The sequence below is a fragment of the Boeremia exigua genome (assembly GCF_020726555.1).
Source record: "Boeremia exigua strain MPI-SDFR-AT-0100 chromosome Unknown C7974scaffold_13, whole genome shotgun sequence".
Classification (NCBI taxonomy): domain Eukaryota; kingdom Fungi; phylum Ascomycota; class Dothideomycetes; order Pleosporales; family Didymellaceae; genus Boeremia; species Boeremia exigua.
Window position 1 is genome coordinate 547,779 of NW_025763530.1, and position 21,991 is coordinate 569,769.

At 51.6% G+C, this 21,991-nt stretch overlaps 9 protein-coding genes across 9 annotated transcripts; 4 read left to right on the forward strand and 5 right to left on the reverse strand.

The window, feature by feature from the left end:
* Positions 1-732: 732 nt before the first annotated feature.
* On the forward strand, positions 733-3,346 carry C7974DRAFT_68531 (uncharacterized protein). Its single transcript, XM_046147081.1, has 2 exons — positions 733-1,661; positions 1,714-3,346. The coding sequence occupies exons 1-2, from the start codon at positions 916-918 to the stop codon at positions 3,263-3,265; spliced, it is 2,298 nt and encodes a 765-aa protein (XP_045992091.1). The 5' UTR covers positions 733-915; the 3' UTR covers positions 3,266-3,346.
* A 432-nt stretch (positions 3,347-3,778) lies between these two features.
* C7974DRAFT_294480 (uncharacterized protein) lies at positions 3,779-4,300 on the reverse strand (the record flags this gene model as incomplete). Its single annotated transcript, XM_046137673.1, has 1 exon — positions 3,779-4,300. A coding segment is annotated over one exon (522 nt), but the record flags the coding sequence as incomplete, so codon positions are not given.
* Positions 4,301-5,100: 800 nt separating this feature from the next.
* C7974DRAFT_428459 (major facilitator superfamily domain-containing protein) lies at positions 5,101-7,075 on the reverse strand (the record flags this gene model as incomplete). Its single annotated transcript, XM_046144598.1, has 9 exons — positions 5,101-5,387; positions 5,440-5,884; positions 5,936-6,080; positions 6,128-6,194; positions 6,243-6,305; positions 6,356-6,468; positions 6,516-6,689; positions 6,734-6,859; positions 6,919-7,075. 9 exons carry the CDS (start codon positions 7,073-7,075, stop codon positions 5,232-5,234), a joined length of 1,446 nt encoding a protein of 481 aa, XP_045992093.1. The 3' UTR covers positions 5,101-5,231.
* On the forward strand, positions 6,936-8,432 carry C7974DRAFT_68749 (uncharacterized protein). The gene is made up of 2 exons (XM_046147083.1): positions 6,936-7,079; positions 7,132-8,432. The coding sequence occupies exon 2, from the start codon at positions 7,337-7,339 to the stop codon at positions 7,982-7,984; it is 648 nt and encodes a 215-aa protein (XP_045992094.1). The 5' UTR covers positions 6,936-7,079; positions 7,132-7,336; the 3' UTR covers positions 7,985-8,432.
* Positions 8,433-10,163: 1,731 nt separating this feature from the next.
* On the forward strand, positions 10,164-12,484 carry C7974DRAFT_68752 (pyridoxal phosphate-dependent transferase). Its single transcript, XM_046147084.1, has 3 exons — positions 10,164-10,487; positions 10,537-10,894; positions 10,942-12,484. The coding sequence occupies exons 2-3, from the start codon at positions 10,618-10,620 to the stop codon at positions 12,453-12,455; spliced, it is 1,791 nt and encodes a 596-aa protein (XP_045992095.1). The 5' UTR covers positions 10,164-10,487; positions 10,537-10,617; the 3' UTR covers positions 12,456-12,484.
* A 512-nt stretch (positions 12,485-12,996) lies between these two features.
* Positions 12,997-14,508, forward strand: C7974DRAFT_68576 (zinc-binding dehydrogenase). The gene has a single exon (XM_046147082.1). The coding sequence runs from the start codon at positions 13,330-13,332 to the stop codon at positions 14,350-14,352; it is 1,023 nt and encodes a 340-aa protein (XP_045992096.1). The 5' UTR covers positions 12,997-13,329; the 3' UTR covers positions 14,353-14,508.
* Positions 14,509-14,563: 55 nt separating this feature from the next.
* C7974DRAFT_380400 (uncharacterized protein) lies at positions 14,564-18,070 on the reverse strand (the record flags this gene model as incomplete). The annotated part of the gene is made up of 6 exons (XM_046140515.1): positions 14,564-16,541; positions 17,090-17,176; positions 17,230-17,393; positions 17,522-17,705; positions 17,828-17,879; positions 17,953-18,070. 6 exons carry the CDS (start codon positions 18,068-18,070, stop codon positions 14,564-14,566), a joined length of 2,583 nt encoding a protein of 860 aa, XP_045992097.1.
* A 1,009-nt stretch (positions 18,071-19,079) lies between these two features.
* C7974DRAFT_68975 (aldo-keto reductase-like protein) lies at positions 19,080-20,658 on the reverse strand. The gene is made up of 4 exons (XM_046147085.1): positions 20,182-20,658; positions 19,706-20,130; positions 19,562-19,657; positions 19,080-19,512 (listed from the first exon to the last, which is right to left on the reverse strand). The coding sequence occupies exons 1-4, from the start codon at positions 20,393-20,395 to the stop codon at positions 19,168-19,170; spliced, it is 1,080 nt and encodes a 359-aa protein (XP_045992098.1). The 5' UTR covers positions 20,396-20,658; the 3' UTR covers positions 19,080-19,167.
* A 205-nt stretch (positions 20,659-20,863) lies between these two features.
* C7974DRAFT_404303 (60s ribosomal protein-like protein l9) lies at positions 20,864-21,892 on the reverse strand. Its single transcript, XM_046142933.1, has 4 exons — positions 21,830-21,892; positions 21,613-21,686; positions 21,193-21,560; positions 20,864-21,140 (listed from the first exon to the last, which is right to left on the reverse strand). Exons 1-4 carry the CDS (start codon positions 21,838-21,840, stop codon positions 21,012-21,014), a joined length of 582 nt encoding a protein of 193 aa, XP_045992099.1. The 5' UTR covers positions 21,841-21,892; the 3' UTR covers positions 20,864-21,011.
* Positions 21,893-21,991: the final 99 nt, after the last annotated feature.

Below are 21,991 nucleotides of genomic sequence, written 5' to 3' on the forward strand. Positions count from 1 at the left end.
TCCTCCGAGCAGCGGACGTTGTGCAAAATCATTGGGTCTCGACTGTTCCTCGGATTTCTGTGCATTATTTTAGACCCCAGATTCTATACAAAGCCCAAATGCCGTGCAAGATGATCAAGCCTCTCTTACCATCTCAGCATGGACCGGCACTGAGAAACGCCCTCTGGCCTGCACGCATTCGTTTACAAGGCTTACAAAGCCCCGCATATTCGCGAGCATGGGTCACGACAGTAAAAACAGCTCCACACGAGCATCTATAGGCCCTGCGTCCTTGCGAGTGCATCGACACGTTGTCCGCAGCCCGACGTATTGAGGCTGGCTGGGGTATTACCGCCAGCCACAAACATCGCTATCCCGGGAACATGGACTTGAGATCTGCCGTGCGACAGAGTGTGAGGCCGCATGCAGCTGATTGGGACTGCGACTATGGTTGCGGGACGTTGCCAAATTGGTAGAGGAGAAGGGAAGTAGTATGCGCATGACACTTGCGGGCATGTCTTACCATGTGTCTATACTACTGCAAGACGGCCACCAAAGCATGTCTGGGAAAGGTACTCCACTCTAATATTCAAGCTCAAAAGGCTTTTCTTCATTCGTCATCACAGCCTCAGCTTCCAGCCACCAAGCTGCAGCTAGCGCTTATCGTTCTTAGTGCTCTTCGGAGTTGGAGTCTCGCCCGCAGCACACCATGAGTAGCGCCCATGAAGGGGCATACAACCAAGATGGCGCGTATCTCCTCGCGACAGCTGTCTCGCACCTTTGAGGCTCACCCGACACTCACAATACAGCTTCAGCGACACTCACCTCGGCTCGAACAGCTCCCTGCTGCCTTGTTGATCCGACGATCCAGCCGAACGAGATGGCAATATAGCCCGCGCTTTGCATCACATACTCATTGAGTCCAACATCGCCAAAATGACCTCTCGAGGTCTCCAATCTGCATACTCGTCACGCGATGTCTCGCCGAACCGCCGCGCAGAACCGTACGATCCATTCCACGACCAAATCGAGATGTCACATCTACCCGAGCCTTCCTTAAATGCACACAATTCGCACAGCTCGCGCGAACAGTCTTTGGAAGATGAGCAACGTGGGAGGTCTCATGGCAGGTCGCATTCGGGAGCATACCTTCTCCCCACACAGAACAGCTCCCAGTATGCGCCCTTGAACAGCCGACAGGAAAGTCCCCGGCCCTCAATGCGCTCGGGGCGGGAGTCAATGATATCAGTGGCCTCGTTGTACCAGGCAAAGACAATGGACGCGGATACACAGGCTCTCGTGGAGAAGCGCGTTGGAGAACTGGCACAATGGCACGTTCACTGGACCACGCCTGCAATAATATCATCTTTGTTTGTGGCAGGAGTTATGGGGGCCCTAGGACATCACTTCTTCTACGCACATCTGAATGGCAAGCCAGCGACAGAGCAATTGATGATGGTGCGGTATGGCACAGCCCTAGCGTTCTTCACCAAGAGCATGCTTGTAAGCTGTGTTGTCGTATGTTATAGGCAACGCGTATGGCACACGCTTCGACGTAAAGCCATGACCATCAACGGTATTGATGGCCTCTTCTCTGCGACAGAAGACCCTACGATGTTTTTCCTGAACTGGGAGATGGTCAGGAATGGCAAGCTAGCAACATTGATGGCGATTTGCAGCTGGTAAGTGCGAGGACCGCACAGCCTAGGGATAACACGCTGATGCAAAACGCAGGCTTATACCAATCGCTTCTGTCTTGTCTCCAGCTTCACTTACCTCCCAACCCAGACCTACGAACATGACAATGATCTGCCCAACTGTTGCTACACTCAATTTGACGCGCGAGGCCGTATTTAATTTTCGAGAAGAACAACACGGTAATTCGCGCGGTAACTCGCTCGTTTACTACAATACAACAGATCCCAGTGGGATGCAAGATGGATATTTTGATTATTATGATGGACCATCGAAAATTGCTCGGCGGCTGGCGTTCAGCAGCGCGTACTTGAAGAAGGCCCAGCCACGCGAAAAGGCAGCCGCCGAGTTCTGTGGTACAGGCTGGAATTGCACGTACTCGATCAACTTCATGGCTCCGGGCTACAAATGTGACGACGTTAGTACTGCTATACCTTGGGATGCTCCGTTTACACTTGACCAAATAGCACCTCAAGGCGACTTCATCTACCACGCCGAGGTTGATCAAGGCGAATACAAGAGACCCCAGGCCCCAACTACTGAAGGCGTACCCGATCCCGGATATCCAGAATCCCTTGGTGTCTTCGAAGATGAGCCAGTGCTATGGATAGGCTACACTGAAAACACAAGTACGAAGTATCCGGCAGATTCACCATACGCGCAGAAGTGGGTCTGGGTGCATGAGCCTAAGATTTTCAAATGCGTGATGTACCACACTAACTATACATTTGAGATGCGCTATCGTCCTACACAGAACGCAACTCTTAAAGAGCGCCATTTTCTATATCCTGTTATCAATACCACGCTTCGACAAAATTCAAGCAACGATACTACCTTCACTGCGTCCCCGACTTCCGCTTTCATCAGCCCCAGAGATGATCCGACTGCGTACAAACTTACTGCAACCTACCACTCCATGGGCGCGATGTTCCGGACCTTCATCCGTGGCGACATCGAAAAGACCTCGGACACATTCATCATCACGCGCTCCGACATCTCCGAGACCCGGCTCATGGACGGGCGGACATCATACCCGCAGCGGAACCTCATGGCAGCCGTGCAGAGCCTATTCGAAGACATGCTGCTCACGCTGCTCTCCGAGCCAACGCTCGTCGCAGCCGAGACGCAGGCAGTCGAGTGCGTCAAGAGCCGGCTGATGATCGTGTACATCTACCTCCCGCGCAGTCTGTGGATCGGCTACGCGATGGCCGTCGCGGTCACGCTCGCGTCCATTCTTATTGGTTCGTGGGCCATATACCAGAACGGCGTGGCGAGCGACACGCTGTTCTCGCGCATCCTGGTCACGACGAGGAACCCCACGCTCGACCATCTCAGTGTCGGTGCGTGTCTGGGCGGCGACCCGTTCCCGAAGGAGCTGCGAGAGACGAAGTTGAGGTTCGGCGTGTTGCTAGAGGATGAGCCGCGGGAGGGGCCGCTGGGGAGAGTCGAGCACTGTTGCTTTGGGACGAGAGGCGAGACCTCGAATATCGTCAAAGGCAATAACTACGCGGGGCTGAAGAGATATCGTGGTGAGCAGGGGAGTCGAGAAGAGAAGAGGGGGCTGCTTGAAGATGATAGAAACTCTTTATGAAGTTATGTTAATGAAATTTATGTAGATGTTATGAGTACAGATACGCATCAATGCGTAAGCGGCGTCTACGCCTGGTATCCAGCCGGCAGTTCGACCTTCCCTCGACTTGCGTCTCCAGCAACAGTGGCACTGCCATCTATTGTTGACCGGCACAGTCGCTCTTTAGTTTCCACCGAACAGGAAGTTTCCTGTGGCAGCGTTACCTCCACCGTTGTTGTTGTTCTGGTTGTTCTGGTTGTTGTTGTTGCCTGCATTACCGGCATTGCCAGCATCAGCTGCGTTGTCGTCGTCGGCGGCATCATCAGCGTTGTCGTCCGCGTTGGCGTTGTCATCAGCATTGGCGTTGTCATCGGCAGCAGCATCGTCGGCTGCCGCATTGTTGTTCTTGCCACCAGCTGCCGCATTGTTGTTCTTGCCACCAGCTGCCGCATTGTTGTTGTTACCACCAGCTGCCGCGTTGTTCTTGTTGCCGCTAGCTGCCGCATTGTTATTGTTGCCACCAGCCGCCGCAACATTGCCTCCACCGGAGACTGTTGCATCGAAGGATACTGCGGTACTTGGGTTTCCTGCGTTCTTCTTGTCGGTCGCGATGTTGTTATTCAGCTTCGTTGTCTCTTCCGCCAGCTTGGCAGCGACATCCTTGCCCTGGGCTTGCTGAGCCTCAAGCTGAATCTTTGTGGCCATCAGTTTGAGGACCTTGTTCTTCGTCTTGCCAGCTGCCAGAGCATCGGCCTCAGCGCCTGTAGCGGCTGCAATGGCAGTGTTGAATCCTTCCTTTTCGGCATCGTTGGCTACGTCGTTGACTGCGCCAAGGAAGTCGAGGTCAGCTGGATCAATGCTCTCTGGGTTGTTGGTATCAAGCGCTGAGAAGACAGCGAGGGCTTCGGCCTCAGCATCGCCAGCTGTTCCGCCGGAGATAGAGATGGCATTGTAGGTTGTGTCGGCCAGGACAGGGCCGGATTGGCGGACCTTGAGGGTCGGAAGAGCGGTGGAAAGTGCTACGAGAGCAGCGACAGTGGTGAGCTGAAAACGCATCTTGATGTTTGGTATTGGGATTATATTGGGTTGCTGAGAGTGAGTGTGATAGTGTAAAGACAGACCGGCTGTAAAAATAGTAAAGATTGAATGTCGCAGCGTCAAGCTAGAGACCGAAGAAGATTGAAAGATAGGATTAGAGATGCGAGGCGACGATGCTTGATGATAGAATAAAACTTATTGGCGACTTGACCTGGTGGCTTTATACTCAGGTGTCCAGCGCTTCATGATTCACGCGCATCGTGTGTATCCCTGGCATGCAAGATCTAAGCTCCTCTCTCTGCCCTCGAAACCAGGCTCGGCGTGCCTGCAAGCCTTCCAAGGCCCATCTTCAGACGTGAACGATGCACTAGCTTCCATGAACACGGTCCTCAGGCGCCTGCGCAAAAATTCGCCTCAAGTTTCCCCACGAGTCTAATCGTACTTACAGGCGCTGACAGGCCGTTACAGACGTTGCACGTCGCGATCTGGTGGGGCCGACTACCCGATGTGGATGCTGTCCTGGAGAACAAGGCTGTGAGACACGTTCGATGTCAGAATCGGAGACCACGGGAGCGGCACGCATGATCTTGGCGAAAGCTTGGCTGGTCGGATGTGTGTCGCAATGCCTGAACAGGCATTACACTCGCATAATGACAGGAGCTCGGGCTCATATCGCGCAAAGTCAATGGAGAGGAGTCGGTGTTGACTCTGCTGAGGCATGAACTGAGTTGAAAGTGACAGGGGCCGGCTAGTCTCTCGCTTATCTATGATGGCATATCTTTCGCGTTTAGTTTGGACGAGAGCCTTGAGATTTCGTCCTTCATATTTCAACATTCAAGAGCGCATCATGATCTTGATCTTGATGCATCAATGGACTCTGATGCGGTTACGGTCGTCAACTTTATTGTGGGCTTCAACTACATGAACCCTGCCAACGAGCATCCAGAGCTCACGGAGCATAGCGGAATCCTTCAACACCCTCTAGTGTCTTTCCTGTTTCATCTGCGAGCTTGTTTTGGCGCTTAAAATACATCGACATGCACAATGTGGCAACGGAGTACACAAGTTGCATAGAGATTGTGGCCCACATCCCTGGCATGTATCGCTATGCAAAGATCAGTATCCGTGGAACAATCACAGATGCTTGGATGACTTACCGGCGCGTCCTTCGCTTGGAAGATGGTACTGCCAGTCACTCCGCCGGCTGCGCCGACCGAGATCATGACAGCGGCGACGACAGCACGCTTCTGTACACGTGCAGTTTGGTTGTTACCGTACGCCAAAGATGCTGGAATATTGCCCTGAGTTCCCCATGTTGCAAGGAACAGGCCAAAATACCGGACTGCCGGAGGCTTGGGGTACAGTACGAGGAGGAGTCCAACAATGGCGATAAGCGATTGGCCAACAAGGATTGGCCATCGCATTCGAATCCTATCTGAGAGCCAAGACGTCGCGAGCGATGCAAACACGGTGAAGATGTACGGAGGGGATGAGAGCAGCTGGGCTTTGGCGTAGCTGAAGCCCATACCTTGACGGAGAATAATGGGCTGGAAGAATGCCAGCGAATACACACTTGACGCTGCTACAAAATACTGGAGAGAGCTGCAAAGGTTAGCATGGCTTGCTGGAGGGCCTGAAGCTGGCAAGACTGACTAGACGAGTAGTTTCCAATCACGGATCATCCGGAACATCTCTTTGGCGGTGGCATTCTCGGTCTGTTTGCCAGACTTCTCCATAGAGACTCGGGTGATTGCAATTTGTTTCTGGCGATCAGTCAAGAACCCGACTTTCTCTGGGACTGCATTATCTTAGTCGTTTGCCGGTTTAGGGAAACACAAAACTTACATTCGACGAGGAAGAAAGGCGCAATAAATCCGGCCACTATAGTGACAATCCCTTCAATTATAAAGATCTAAGTGGGTTAGTATGCCGGTAAGTGTGGTTCGTACGCACGACTTACCCAGCGCCAGCCTTGACTATACATTCCATCGCCAACGCTGATGAGCGATAAAGCATACGCAAACTTACTTTGGTCAGCCTATCTCATCAGCACGCAATGATCACTCGACTTACGATCGGTCCGAACCCTGATGCCAGCAATGCTGCCATATAAAAAACTGATACTCGCTTTGCCGTCTCGAACTGTCGATACCAGGACCCAATAATGTACACAGCACCGGGAAAGACTGGCTTTGGTTAGTACCGACTCCCATGCTTGGTAATTGGTGCTTACGGCCGGCCTCGAAAACACCCAAGAAGGCGCGCAGAACAGTCAGGACCTCCCAGCTATGGACAAAGCCCATGCCCAATACACAGGCGCCCCATGCCACGATGAGCACAGACAACCAGATTCTAGCACCCAACCGACGGATGACATAATTAGAGGGAAGCTCAAAGAGGCAGTAACCTTATCAAGTCAGCTCAAGGTTTCGCGCCAACGAATCCACATACCGATGAAGAAGACCAACAGTGCAATGTTGTATCTCTGGCCCGTGAGCTGTAAGTCTCTGGCCAATCCTGCAATATATGCAGCGGATATGTTTGTCCTATCCAAGAGCGACAGGCCGAATACAATGCCTATGAGCGCCTTCACATTAGTGGAGCCATACAACGGGGTCATGGCACGTTCTGCTTACACAACATTGGGAAAACCCTCCAGTCCGCTTTCTTTACAATTGCTTGCTCTTCTTCATGTGTCCAGTCTTGCTCAGGGTGGAGATCACGCTCCCGAGGTGACGGGGAATCGTATGCCTTCTCGACATGGTCGACATCGTTCTTCTCGTCAACAAGCATGGCTGTAAGTGAGCTGCAGACTTTGAAGTACTGTTCAGTATCTCTAACAGAGGCAGGGATCGTCCTCAGCTTTGTACTGCTTCCATCATGCGCGTAGTAGCCTGTTTGCACCTTTACGAGACAAGTCCACTCCTGGCATGAATCAGACGGTCGTTAATTCCGGCGTGACACTGACGGCAGAGAGTGGATTCTCGACATTGTGGAGCAAAGAGATGCCGGTCGGTAGAGTACTATCGAATCACATCACGCGTCGAGCGCTACATGCAGAATAGTCAAGCTTGGCCATCGCCTGGCAATCATACTCTCCCCATGTGCCAAGCACGTCCCCCGCACTCCTCGCGGGATAAGCATATCAGGAATCTGGGGTGCGAAAATTACCGGGGTAAAAGTCACATAGCCTATCTCAACATGCTACGACTTCAGATGCAACCCGCTGACACAAAGCTCGGTACCGATAGAGTTGCCTCTCCATGCGTTGGCTGTTTGTGTTGTACTAGCGCGAGTCAACAGCAGCGACTCGATCACATACCAATGATCGCGCTTCACATTTCGCAAAGCATACACGTCTTGTGGTTCTTTCTACATTCTCCAATGTGGGGTCCCACTGCGACAGAGATAACGCCTATTATGGGCAATAAATCCTCTTCAGTGTCTTTCATCGTTGTCTACACAAATGTCAAGATTGGAAATTACGGGAAATTACGGGAAAAACGGAAACCTACAGAAAGCCTCAAGCGCTCTTTCGCTTCAAGAGAAGGGGTTATTCCTTATTCCTACAATTCGTCATCGACTTCGAGTCAGTTTGGGCATGTCGTTACTGCTAGTTATAAGAAGGTCGTTCACAAGTCCGCTTCGATTGGTGCCGAATCAAGTACCCAGAGAGTCAACACCCTTCTCCGTCCCGGGTAGATCTCACTTCAGAGAACTTCAATTCTCTCACTGGGTTTATCAGGTGAGTTCTGCCACATTGCGGGAAGTTCGAACAAGAGAGCAGCACGCAACAAAGAGACCTCCAAAGGTTATAGCGATTTCTATGTGCTTCGTACTCGCGTCAGCTACCCAGTTCCGACATCGTACATTCACAAACTCCGTTAAGTTCCGCATCGGTTCGCTACTTGACCAAGCGATTCAGTGATGTTTCGGTCACGTCGGCTAGGCCATCTGCGGTCGTCACACTTGCCTTAGACTAGATTTATCTGCCAGGACACATCGAGAAACTAAGCAAAGCAATACTCAAACGTAGCTGTCAGGTATGGACGGTACGTGTTGACTGTTGAGGCCTGTGTCTCTAGATCTCCATCAAGGTGGGTCCCTTTGCTATACCTAATATCTTCAAACCCTGGCAGTACTTCGCAAGTTTTTGGACAAAAACACCGACTTTTTTTGAGCAGAACACACAAGGACTTATGCAATGCTTCTAATACCGAAATGCAATTTACACCCGTAACAGACATTGCCACCTACAACGAAGCCAAAGACAGGCGTCCTGTCGCAAGAACCGCAAAGATGTATTCTGAAGGTGTAAATTTGGAACCTGTCCAAACAGCCAGATTGAACAAAAACGTCCAACCAATGCCTACGATAATATTATTTGAGGTGTACGTCAGGGCAGCAGTGCATGGTGGTTGGGTAGCAATCGAATATGTCGTGTCGGCTGGCAGCTAGGCACCCTACACAGCCCTGTTACAAGACCCAAAGTTCAACGTAGACCTATTTTTCCGCTTCGAATCATACAGTGGGTAACAGCGGGGCAGGCGTCCATGTGTAATAGGTATGTATCATCGGCTTGACAGTGGCATTTCGCATGCCCAACGACAATCGAAACGCTGGCTCAGATAAGCTCATAGGTATGGAATCGAGGGCCGATTGTAATTCTTCCTCACTACTTCGAGTTCCCATTCTGACGTGCCAATTAATCCGAATGTCGCTCTTGTACAGTCGCTGGAGAACCGCGCCACATCTTGGCACTGGCGCTCTGGTCTGGCGCCTGCTGACCACCTTTGCTCCAACAATGTCACTTGACTGGCGAGCTTTTCACTTATCGAGATATAGTGGTTGTTTGCGACAGCCAATAGTAACTAAGACCCGGATTACTCGGTCACATGGTCGTCCAAGAGGGAGTAGAGGAATATTGACGGTCATCTAGTTTTACGTATGTGGTACTTCAAACAAATAAAAGCGTCGCAAGACAGGTAAGTGGAACTGCAAACAAAGGGTTGGCTGAGTCCGTAGTAATTGTCGGGAACAGGCACAGAATAGATTCGTGGGGCTCAGACTTTTAAGGCCTCCAACCTTGCGGTGCAACCTCAGCCCCGACCGAGCTCACGCACGAGCAAGAATGTGTTGGCTACGCCACGTCTCCACCGTAATGCGATGACGGCCGCCGAAATCTACCTGCTCATACAAATGACTGAACGTGGCCTGAATGATGTGCACAGGGTTGCTGTCCATCCTGATCACGTCAATTCGGGCTGCTATCTTTTCTTTTTCGCCTTGAGTTTACCAAAAGAAGCAGTCAAATTATGCGGCCCTGAGCTATTGGAAGGTAATCATTCCTTTCCACTTCGAATCTGTACACAGAAGGATGCCATCACTCGCCAATCTGCTTACAATGGTGGATCTGAGTCGCGGACGAAGGATTGCTGGTGCAGGATCGACCGGAAAACCCCGGGCTGGGTTCATGACTGAATGAAACGCACTGGATCTATCTGGGCTACGTGTATGGCAATCCCTTGAGAAACACCTACGATAATGACTGTAACAGTAGCATCTGCTACTTGTGCTTTGAGGATACAGGGAAACTTGACACTGTGCACCTGACACTATATATCGCGGAAATTGCAAGGAGTCGAAATGTGGCATACATTCAGGCGAACACTGAGAAATTACGAGTAGAACAGGAACAGTGATGTCAGATGGCGCGCAGCGTCGATTCACGGATGAATGGTAGACATGACAATGTAGGCGCATGCAACTGTCAGCCCTATCGAGCTGACGGTGCAAGGCTGACAGTAATGCCGCCGATTTGTTTACCGACGCATATAAATACAGTGGATTAGAGGGGCCAAAAAAGGCGGCAATTCTATGAATGGTTGATACTGCCGCCTTGCATCTGAGTTTAGGCAAAGCAATCCTCTGGCTCCTTCGCCTGACATGGGGCCTTGTCCATCTGCCTGGCTACTCACAATGTCTGATTTGATACATCATCCGAAAGTAGTCTCTTCGATGCTTTCTATCACGAATCCAGCGACCCCACTTGCCACAGAGCACTGGGATTCACACTGAGGCGTCACTAGCCTATTGCCACCCTTGAAAGGTCACCGACTTGCAAAAAGCAAAGCGCAAATCATCGAGCTCTGGGGTCCTTGTGGACTCTTTGATCTGTGTGATACTGGTTTTAACTCGCCGAACAGTATGTCTACTTGCGTTCTGGAGGATTCAACCGCTAACGGATCACGTAGAAGCCGTTCTACTGAAAATCTCATCACCAGTCACTGTGCATAGCTTTGATCAGACTTGCGCATCATTGCATCCGAAGAACTATGCAGACTGCTAGCTTGGACGACTTGCCTGCACAGAAACTTCCTAGAGGGGACATAAGAGGCGCATTACATCCCAGTGATATCGGTCAACGACGCGACAGCATGGCATCGTCTGAGACATTCTGTTGGTCATCAGTCGTGACGATGACACCATTTGTCCCGAGTCAGCATTCAGAAGCAGGGGCACAAGACGAGACAGTGTTGCTGGAAGCGAAGCAACTGGGATACAACAGACGAATAGAGATTATGAGACAGACAGAATATCCCATGCTGAGAGGTAATGCACTCTCTACTTTGTGCTTATTAATACTAATGTCAAAGAAGGTATCACTTACCTCGATCATGGTGGAACTACTTTAGCGAGTGAGTCTTTGATGAACTCGTTCTGTACACAGATGAAGGCTTCCATACTTTCCAACCCACACTCGGATGCCTCGAGGCCAAGTTTCTCCGCCATGATGGTAGAGCAGACACGTCAGAAGGTCTTACGACTGTTCAGTGCCGACCCAAATGAATGGGATGTTGTGTTTACTGCAAATGCCACAGCTTCCGTCAAGCTAGTGATGGAGTGCTTCGCTGGCCACGGACAAGGTTTCGATTATCTGTACCATCGCAATGCTCATACTAGTCTCGTTGGTGTGAGAGAGCAAGCGCAAAACAGCCACTGCCTCGCGACAACCGAAGAGATGGAGTTTTGGCTAAGCGGTGGTCAAGTTTTGCCGACTCAAAAGCCACCCGGGTGTCGGCCTGTTCTGTTCTCTTATCCCGCTCAGTCAAACATGAACGGAGAACGTCTACCTCTTAGCTGGCCTTCCCGAATTCGCCAACACGACAACACGTATACACTTTTAGACGCCGCTGCTTTAGTCTCGACCAGCCCACTGGACCTCAGCGACCACGCCACATCACCGGACTTCGTGTCAATGTCTTTCTACAAGATCTTCGGTTTCCCCGACCTCGGTGCTCTGCTCGTACGTAAGGCTTCCGCGCATGTACTGCGCCGCCGGAGATACTTCGGTGGTGGTACCACTGAAATGATAGGATGCATTGGTACACCGTGGGTCGAGCGGAAAGACAGTAGCGTACATGCCAGCTTAGAGGATGGCACGATTGCAATACGCAGTGTGCTCGCCTTGAGCTGTGCTATCGATACCCACACAAATCTGTTTGGCGGCTTGGCCCAAGTCTCGAAGCACACAGGATGGTTGGCAAAAGCCCTGTACGATCGACTTGCCAATATAAAGCATGCGAATGGCATGCCTGTTTGCCACATGTACAAGGCGCCAACATCCGCATACGACGACAGAACGTCACAGGGTGCAACGGTCACATTTAATGTCAGAAAGAGTGACGGGTCTTGGAAGAGCGGATCCGAAGTAGGTGCGATGCTGAGGGCAAGCAAGATCCATGTTCGGACAGGCTCGCTCTGCAATCCAGCGGGTATGGCCTCTGCACTAGGCCTGTCGGCGGAGGATCTCAGAGCAGCGTTTGACTCAGGATTCCGTTGCAATCAGACGAGTGACGACATTCGGGGCGATATTCCCTTTGGGATGATACGGGCGACTCTGGGCGCCATGAGCACGCTTGGGGACGTGGAGAATCTCGTGGACTTTTTCCAAAAGCATCTCGTAGACAATCCACCAGGGACGCCACACAGATCGCGCGTATCTCAATCGGGCGGGCCCGAAAGCAGTGGCCTTCCAACTATCTCTTTTAACGAGCGGCCAAGGAAGACCACAGGCCAGCCGACAGCGATCAGAACACACGAAAGCATAAGGCCCGGCCCGCAGCGGCAGGGTTGGATCGCGCTCTTTAGCTGCTACTCAAGACGGAAATAGCTATACCCAGCGGATCAGAAGAGTCACGGGACAGCCTAGCATGTACATACCTAGATTCTACTTCGCTGCGCATAATTTCGGATACACATATAATGCAAGAGATCCTCCTCCGAAGAGGGTTTCGCAATTTTCAGATCCTATTCCGACTTCAACGCCTTCTGATTCGCCACGAACACGATCAATGAATGCATCTTCTGCCATACAGTCATAGGAAGTGTGAGGCGTCTGCGAGGCGCGCAGATCCTCCACACTCTGCGGCTCGTGTATGTATGTGATCGTGCATGAGCTGGGATTTGTTGATGGCTGTTCATAGATTGCGCCAATGATGTGCACAATGTGCCGAATCTGGTCATATCTGGCGCGACCTGGCGTTGCACAGAGTCGGCATTGAACGAAAAGCAAATATGGGCGATCCTGCCAATGTTCACGTGAGCTCATGCGGCGCAGGAGAGAAGGCGCAGTCGCGTTCAAAGATGGCGCCCCACGCTAGTACATATTTGGTTCGGCTCTCCCTACTAGCTCATGGTGAGACGGGCCAATATGTCCCCGTGCGGCTCCACCTTATGCCCGGTCTCTCCCAGCGGACTACAACATCGCGTATCTTGGCCTTTGATACTCCCAAGTTGAGCTGCTACGTGCGAACAAGACCTTGACGACGTTTCAGCGGCGGGGGATGCATTTGTCCACGCACCGAATGGGCACGCGAATATAAGGATCGGGCTCATTGCCATCTCAATGTACTTATCATCAAGACAATATCACAAGCTCTAGTTTCCAGTCACTTCAAGCCTACTACATCATTCAGCTTCAACATCCAAACTTCCAACCTAACCCCAGTATCAATCTCAAGCCCAAGTACAACTTGATCACCAGCATGTCTACAACAACGATCCGCAAGTCTTTGATCGAAAGTTTCGGCGATGCCTCCCACGTCTCCGTTATCACAACGGAACTCGGTCCTCCAAGCGCTCATGAAGCTCAAGTCAAAGTTCTTTACTCGGGATTTGGCGGCTCAGACATCGCCATGCGTGTGGGCGGCTACCCCAACCAGAAAGCAGCTCCACTCACTACCGGCTACAGCTGCATCGGCACAGTAACTCTCAACGGGGCCAAAAGCTCAAAGTTCCCAGTTGGAAGTCTCGTAGGCTGCCTCTGCGTGTATGAAGGGCAAGCCGAGCTCGTCAACTTGCCGGAGAAATACTTGATTCCGATCCCCACAGGCGTCGACCTTAAGCAAGCCGTAGCTCTGATACTCGATTGGACAACCGCATACGGCATGGTGTTCCGCAGTGGCAAAGTCAGCAGAGGGCAGCGCGTCTTCGTTCACGGCCTCAGTGGCTCAGTCGGATTTGCGCTGCTTACGTTATGTAAGATGCAAGGCGCAGAGGTCTATGGTACAGCGTCCGAGTACAACCACGCCGCTGTGCGCGCAGCAGGTGCAAATCCATTTGTATACACCGACAAAAACTGGATCATGGCTATGAACAGTATCGGCGGTGCGCATGTTGTCTTTGACCCGCTGGGCTTCGAGTCGTATGACGAGAGCTGGGAGATCCTAGCACCTGAAGGCGGTAAATTGATCGGCTACGGCGGAAACTACGCGATCCTGAATGGTGGCAAGCAGAGAAGTCCCTGGCCACCAGTAGCGAAGCTGATGGCCAAGAACTTGAACGTGTTTTGTCCCAACAGCACTGCGTTTTTCTACATTGATAGAGATCAAAGCACATTTGAGCCGGAGCTCAAGGCTCTGCTAGAGATGCTGAAGAATGGTGAGATCAAGGTGCCGATCCGAAAATTGTGGACGTTGGAAGAAGTGCCGGAGGCGCATCGGATGTTCAACAAAGGGGCTGGTGTCGGGGCCGTGGTTATTCAGGTGGCGAGCGATGTCGATGCTTGAGCAAGATTTTGATCTCTCTAATATATATAACTTATTCATGGCTAGAGCTTTCTGTCGGGTGTCCGCGTTGTATTGACGTATATCAGGTCATTCGTATCTCAATAGTCGCTTATTTTACAATCTCTTGTCTTGAGCTGATGCTTCCTGAACGATTGTGAATAGCCCAGCGTAAAAGGACAAAGTCAGATGGGGAATGTAGTTTGAATTGACTTTAATATATACGCCAGTCCGGATGCACGCTTGTCATCGATCCATCGATTGGCCACGGATTTCTCCGTCTCAGTCCCGTATTGCTTAACACATCACTTCTCCTTTCGCGAAACGACGGATCCCTGCCATCCATGACCCAACCAAAAGAATCTTCAAGCTGGCCCGGCAGGTTTCCCATAGACCAAGGCGACGCGCCATCATCGTACAAGAAAGCGTCTAGCTCTTCGTCAACCACTGACCATTGCTTGCAAGTGTGGCTAACTTGGTGTGTAAGGTCTGGGGGAAGATATTCTATCCATGTGAATCGTGGTCCCTGGAGCGAAGTTTTGGCGTAGTGGTCTCTGAGACAGGAGAAGACCTGTTCGCAAATTGACGCCGAGTGTGTCTGACTAACAAGTTCAACTTTGTCGAGGACAACAGTTTCCAAAGTCTTTTGATTGATGATCAAGTTGTGAAGCCAGCTATCCACAACTCTGGCGTACCGCAATGCTAGATGCTTGAGTCTGGGGCAACTCTGCTGGAGGAAGCCATAAGGAAAAGGATCGTACGCATGTTGCGGAAGAGTTTTCCACTTTAGATCGAGATGTTCCAAATGCGGCATGACACTGATCACATTTGTCAAGAGGTCGGTGTCAATGGAGACCTGGCCGCTTACATCCTGACCGTGGTTTACGGCAGCGTGCTCAATGAAAGAGAAATGAAATCTTCGAAGAGGTGCGGTTTTGAACACTTGGATGGTATTGTTGTAGTCGATGTTCGGTAGAGCGAAAAGTTCGTGAGGTAGGCCAATCATTTCTTGACCGGTGTCTAACACGAATTCTTCTAGATCCGGAACTGGATTTGCGACTAACAGAGCCATGACAACGCTGTAGCCTCTCCACTTCGATGGCAGACGCTGAACGGATATGTCATACTTGAGTGGGTCCTGGGAACCGGGATACCCACAAGCAACCCAGGGCCATACAGAAGGTTTCCTGAAGCCTGCAGGTAGAGCGCGGTAGAAAGGGGTGTCGTACACTGGTAAAGAGCGCCATGGTCTCCAAGCCTCACTTGTAAGCGTAATGCGTCTTAAGTTTGGTAACTGCGTAAGCGCACGCTGTAAACCAGCCACATCCCAAGCTCTGTTGATGATTTCCTTTTCGTCTTGGTAAAGTTTCTGGTACAATTCGTAGCTGTCTTCAATGCTCATGGATGCGGCATGACTCGCAATGAATTCGATGGATTTGGTGTCATTCGAACTGAGCAATATGGCTTTGCCGACATCGGTCAACACTCCATCGTTAATGCAGCTTTCGGCGCTGATCGACTCGTAATTGGCTTCGTGTTCGTCCTTGCCAAGGAAGAATGTAGAGATATGGTCTTCCAGGGCAACCCTTGATTTCTTTTCATCCGAATCCAGCCGTCCTCGGAACAGATCGAGTGTGGGATAATCATCAAGCTGCGCATCGTCCCAAATAATTTCTTGAACGCGCAAACAGTACCGATGATGATTGAGTATGCTGTTCAAACAGTCCAAGTTTGCACGATTTGGAGAGATAAAGACACGATCGATGCGCAGCTCTACCAACTCTGCAAGCACCCTGTGCGTAAGTCGAAGCCGCTTGATATCCATGTTGGAAAGCGTCTGGCACACGATTTGCAGTATTTCCGCCGGAAGATCCAACAGTGTTTTCTGGCTCTTGCAGCTGCGTCCATTGTCACGTGCGAATGTATCGGGGAAATCGTCCCCAAACATTGCCTCGAAGAAGCTCATTGATGGTGCATTGAAAGTAGTGGATACACTACTCCGACGTTTGGTAACGCCAGCGCGTGTAGCAAGACTTGGTCTTCGTCGAGGTGATTCAGGCGGTGGAAGGTGCGTTTTGGTAGTCCTCGGGGCTTTAGGCGTATTCGGAGCGTTCGAAGATCTCGAAGGTCGAAGTGGGAGTACAAAATTCATATTGCTTGTGTCAATTGGTGATTTGTCTCTCAAGTTGTTCCTTGTGGAGGAAGCAGAACAGCGAGACGTCGACTGATGTAGCTAGCCACTGACTCGCCAGGGCCGCCCCGCTCACAGCACCCATTTAGGCGACGAGCGCCCGGGCAACCATGCCGGGTGATCAACCATACGCGTCGAATCGTTCTGAAGCGGGCGTAAATGCTGTCGCATGATGCCTTGGATGCTTTCGCTGTCTTTTGCAATCTGTCAAGGGTGATGTTTGCCAATTGAAGGGCATGCAAAAGTCTGGTTTGCAATCGCTTAGCACCTGCCGCACTTTGGACGGCAGGAGGAGCCCGTTGTGGGTCTCCGCCCGCGACTCAACGACATCACAACAGACACGTAGGTACAGGATCATGATACAAGGTCTGCTCATTACTTCGGGCGCTACTTAGCAGCCAGAGCGAGTGCCTATAACGTACATAATTAGGTGCTGATAGAGCAACCATGAGTCGTCCAACGAACACACCACCGCGCGACGATGAGCAATCCGCTTGCCCTGAGGGGCTCACGATATGCCAGCATTATCATGTGCAGCAGTGTACTCACTCTTCCCACTTCGAGATGCAGGTTGACCGACCTCCGAACGCATTCGCCGCACCCACCATCAGCCGACGTATAAGCGCAGAGAGACGACTGGAGTCGTTTGAGAAGTCGAGGGCAGGGAAGAGGGCGAGTCATTCATCTACTCCTCAATGCCTTCGGCAGCCTTCTTCTTCTTCTTCTTGGACGAGCCATCCTTGGTGAATGATGAGGTTGGAGTGCTCGTCTGGTGAACGATGAATCGTGTGTAGTCCTCCTCAGGATCCCACTCGAAGCCAGCTAAGTAGGGCTTTTCGAACTCGTCGTCTTGCTGTAGGTACAGTCAGAAATACAGTCGAAAGCTCCATCTTATTTTCATGCGGTAGGTGCGGGGTAAAGTGGGAAATCGTCGACGCAAGGTTCACGTGAGCAGGAATGCAGGTGAGGACCACAACGTACCCTCTTTTTGAACTGCTTGTGGATAGCGTCCAGCGCATCCTTGATGGTAACGCCCTTCATGTTCCGTGCAGAGACCTCGAGCCCCAGCGGGAAGTGCAGGGTGATCTTCTTGACCTTGGGTATGCACAATGGCAGAGCGAGATACGATGGGTCCTCGACTGTCGATGGTGACTTGTTCAGCTTCCTGTAATGCCGCTCAGTCAGATTTGTCCCTGCAGAAGCGTTGCAGCGATTGAGAGGACAGGACACATGATGCAGCCTGGCCGCAGCCTGTGTCCACGTTTCCAGACAAGGATTCAGACTTACCACCCTAGCTTCTGAGTCTCAGGTGCGATGTTGATCTCTTTGCCTTCTTTCTCTGCGGAAGAGTCAGCCCCGCTTCCCCTCACTTAGCCCCTCCGCGGGGCGAGTACCACCAAAAAGCTACTTACGGAGGTCTAAGATGTCGTAGCAGTCAGCTGCCATAGAACTTGGTCGGCGCTTGGCCTTGACCTCAGGCTGCTGGGTAGCAGAATCGACCTTGGAAAGGGTTGACTCGGTTTCTGCCATGGTTGGACAAGTGGTAGAGTGGTAAGCGGGAGCTTATTTGGTGGCTTGTGAGCTGGAAGCTGGAAAAGCTGTCAAAGAGCTGGTGAGACTGTCACGCAAAAGGTGAGTGTGAAGTGGGAAGGTTGGATCACAGGTGAGTGTGTGAGGAACAGAAGAAGGGGGCTGAGGCGCTTTTGAATGAGGGGTCAATCTGTCGGCGGATGCACAGGAGGCAGTCACCTGTTGACCACACCATCATGCTATCCAATCGGCGCCGGATCTGGCAGGCTGGAGCTTGGGCCACTGTATCTGGGGTAATGAATGCGGGGAAACGGAACGCCAACAACGCGCCCTGACACGACCAAGAGGGGCTGGCGGCATTATAGAAATACTCGCAAGCTAGCAATTGAGCCTGTATCACGTCCTCTCGAGATTTACTTGAACCTCAGCTTCGTGCTCTTTGTTGTGTTCGCAGCTCGTGGTTGTGGTGTGACGACAATCACGCGACAGCGATCTACGTCATACGACCAACTGAGCATCTCGCACATCGGCCCATAGCGCGGCGGATAGCCAGAGGGGTTGTTGCAGGCTCCACTTGGTACCTGCAAGGACGATTTTTCAAAGCGGAGACTGCTTCGCCAGATGCAATTGGGCCTAACTGCAATACTGATGGTGCAAGATAGCGACATATCCACTCAATTGGCTTCTCCCGGTGGTTCCGCGTGGGGCTTGGTCATTTGATGAGTTCTTTGTCGCTGGCCTGATCCCAGGCTACCGCAAGGCTGTAGCTGAGGAATGTTACCTATGAACGCATCGCGCAGATCATCACCCCACCTCAATGGCATCGAAGAGCAATGCGTTGTGAACATATCGGCGGCCGATAGGGAAACCTTCCTTGATAGAAACTCGAAGCTCGCAATTCAAACTTCATGAGCAGCCTCATTTGGAATGTGCGTCCAAGGCTTCCATTTCAGCAGCTCTCGGTCTGGATGACACCAAACTAATTACGCGTATGCCCAATATCGTTTCAATAGTCAGGAATACACAGGCTCAGTGTCTGACGAGACATACATTTTACTGAAACTGTAAAAGACTACCTGAGCTGACTCAGCTTCAATCTATGAGTGGCCCTGAATCTTCCTGTCAGCATACAACTCCTCCAAGTACTTCTCCTCTTCCTCGCTCAGAACCTTTCCCCTGGCCTCGAGTGCCTCATCCATCCGCTCGACACTCGAGAACCCAATAATCGGGCTTGTGACTCTTTTATTGATCCACGCAAGCGCGACGTGGCTCATCTTCCAGTCATGCTTCTTCGCCAGCTCCTCCACTCGTTCGACAATCTTATGGTCCGCCTCGGTGTGACCTGAAAATGACGTGCCGCTGTCCTTCTCACCCCCGGAGCGGACGGTACTGCCGAAAGCAGAGGCAGGGCGTGCAAGGTGGCCGCGGCAGAGAGGCGCCCACTGTGATATATCAGTCAATGAGTGAGGCGAGTGAGAGCGAGACACGTACTGGGATGAGCCCGACTCCGGTGCTGTTGCAGAAGCGGTTCATCTCACGTTCTTCTTCACGGTAGAGGAGGTTGTAGTGATTCTGCATCGAAACAAACTACACATGTCAGCGTTTATGTGTGAGCCTGGTAACGTAGCTGCTCACCTTTGTCCATCCGTTCTTCTCCGCCACGAACTGCATCTGGGCGAATTGCACTGCCCACATGCTGCTTGCACCGATATATCTGACTTTCCCACTTTTGATCAGATCGTGCAGTGCTTCCATAGTCTCTTCAATCGGGACGTTCTCGTCAAATCGGTGGATCTGCAACAGATCAATGTAATCGAGATTCAAACGCTTCAGTGACGCGTTAACGGCGTTAAAGATGGCCTGACGTGAAAGGCCGATATGGTTTGTGTAGTCCTTCAACTGTGGCAATTCTTTCGCATAGTTGATGCCGCGCAGGCCAACGTCCTCACCGACCGTACCATAACATTTGGTGAGGATAGTGAGTTTCTCACGAGGAAGAGAATACTTTGTGATCGCTTTGCCAATAATCTCTTCGGAGACACCGTTGGAATATACGTTTGCTGAAGGCGCCTTGTTAGTTATTCTTCTTTACCATGTTACGTCCAACAAACCGGTATCCCATGTTGTAAGTCCACGGTCCCACGCAGCTTTCAATAGTGGAAGTGCTTCCTCCTCTTCGATCACCCAAGGTTGCCATTTACTCGATCCAATGGACATAGCACCAAGTATGGGCACTGAGACACGCAGACCACTCTTGCCTAGCTGTCTGTACTCCGCCTTCGACTCCTTGAGGAGGCCCTCGATGTCTAGCTTGTCGGCTGGCATTGTTACGTGGGGAAATATGAGCCAATTTAGGTAGATGGGCGGATTGAATCGGCGACAAGCGTGACAATTCGTCGCAGACTTGTCCTCAACTTATACCCTCATGCGCGGCTGATTGTGTTACTTGAATAGGCAGTTGGCGACGGCTGAATTACTGTACATGCCGCTGTTTTCGGCTTTTACGGTGATAGGATGCATTCGCCGGCGATCTGTGGTGTTATAGCGGGGTGAGACAAGTAACGACAAAACCGCCAAGCACACGTCATTCATTATAGGCAGATGTCGAAATGCCACAAGATCTTCGGCTGAAGTCCTGCCATCTATAACCCCTGCTCGACAGAATGGTGGAATGGTATTGTTAGGTTCACACACTTGGACTTCTACAATTAGCAAGCAGCGGGTCTCGAGTATAGTCAGTCACATCCGCAACAGTCACCGATCATAGTGCGAGGGCAAACGGGTGCGCGTAGGTGGGTTTCCGTCTTTTTGACGGTGTGATGATATTGAACATCAGTTTTGAAGTTTATCCCCCAAGGCGCCGACCGCAGTCCGTGATGCAAAGACACTCGTAGTCGTTCATATGCCCGTGAAAGAATCAAGCCGTACTCCCGCTCGCTACTTAAGCATCCTCGACAATGTTGCCACGCTCCGAGACGTAGAGACCATCCAAGAACTTTCGGATATCCTTGTTGCGGACCTTGCAGATCTGCTGGATGTCGGCAGCTGACTGGGAAACATCCTCGAGGGACTAGACGTCCGTTAGCAGGCTGAACCATAGTAAGCTCCAAGAGCACGCTTACGTTTCCGGAGAGCTGCAGCTCATCCTTCTGGTTCTTTGATGCCTCGACGTCCACACCGGGCCTCATGACCACCCTGCGAACAAGCTTCTCGCCAATGAAGTTCCTGATCTCGACCTCGAACTGATCGGTCTCGGCGTTCTTCTCAACGTTGACGTTGATGGGGAAATGGGCGTAGACGTAACGCATCTTGTACTTGAAGCCCTTGGTGACGCCGATGATCAAGTTGTTGATGAGGGTGCGGACGGTGCGGAGGGTAGCGACGCTCTTGCGCGAGCCGTGGTGGAGCTCGATCTTGATGAGGTTCTTCTTGGGGTGGGTGAACGAGACAGCCAAGTGGGCGAGAGACTTCTCGAGCTTGCCACGGGGACCTGAGAATGTCAATGGTGTTCGTGCGCAACTTTTGCAGCTGTGAAAACCCACCCTCAACGACAACGTTCCTGGTCTTGATGGAGACCGTGACCCCCTCGGGGATCTCGAGCAGTTCCTCGGAGTGGCTGTTGCGCATTTGTCAGTTCCATTCGTACAATTCAATGTGTCGCAGTGCGCGCCCGTCGTTCGCAGCTAGACGCCGAATTTCGAGGGAGCGAAAATTGCGCGACGCAGCAATACAGCTATGGATCTCGGAAGGCTGACATACATGTACTTCATCTTGGAGGTGCTGTGGGTTAGCGATGTCGACGGAGGTTGCGAAGTTGAGGATTTCAAGAATACTGTGGGAAAACGCTGGGCGGCTCGCTTACGATTTGCTAATGCCTCGATTAGTGCTAGCGTAGCGTTCGCTCGACCCGCTGTGCTCCAC

What these genes read in the sequence shown, in the direction of transcription:
- C7974DRAFT_404303 (XM_046142933.1), bottom strand. An exon ending in CAGGAACGTTGTCGTTGAGG is followed by an intron (nt 21,561 to 21,612) that starts GTGGGTTTTCAC and finishes TGACATTCTCAG; the next exon opens with GTCCCCGTGGCAAGCTCGAG. An exon ending in AGCTGCAGCTCTCCGGAAAC is followed by an intron (nt 21,141 to 21,192) that starts GTAAGCGTGCTC and finishes ACGGACGTCTAG; the next exon opens with TCCCTCGAGGATGTTTCCCA.
- C7974DRAFT_68752 (XM_046147084.1), top strand. Translation starts at nt 10,618, where the DNA reads ATGCAGACTGCTAGCTTGGACGACTTGCCTGCACAGAAACTTCCTAGA. An exon ending in AGAATATCCCATGCTGAGAG is followed by an intron (nt 10,895 to 10,941) that starts GTAATGCACTCT and finishes ATGTCAAAGAAG; the next exon opens with GTATCACTTACCTCGATCAT.
- C7974DRAFT_68749 (XM_046147083.1), top strand. Translation starts at nt 7,337, where the DNA reads ATGCAGAATAGTCAAGCTTGGCCATCGCCTGGCAATCATACTCTCCCC.
- C7974DRAFT_68531 (XM_046147081.1), top strand. Translation starts at nt 916, where the DNA reads ATGACCTCTCGAGGTCTCCAATCTGCATACTCGTCACGCGATGTCTCG. An exon ending in TTGATGGCGATTTGCAGCTG is followed by an intron (nt 1,662 to 1,713) that starts GTAAGTGCGAGG and finishes TGCAAAACGCAG; the next exon opens with GCTTATACCAATCGCTTCTG.
- C7974DRAFT_68975 (XM_046147085.1), bottom strand. Translation starts at nt 20,395, where the DNA reads ATGCCAGCCGACAAGCTAGACATCGAGGGCCTCCTCAAGGAGTCGAAG. An exon ending in ACTTACAACATGGGATACCG is followed by an intron (nt 20,131 to 20,181) that starts GTTTGTTGGACG and finishes AGGCGCCTTCAG; the next exon opens with CAAACGTATATTCCAACGGT. An exon ending in CCGGAGTCGGGCTCATCCCA is followed by an intron (nt 19,513 to 19,561) that starts GTACGTGTCTCG and finishes GATATATCACAG; the next exon opens with TGGGCGCCTCTCTGCCGCGG.
- C7974DRAFT_68576 (XM_046147082.1), top strand. Translation starts at nt 13,330, where the DNA reads ATGTCTACAACAACGATCCGCAAGTCTTTGATCGAAAGTTTCGGCGAT.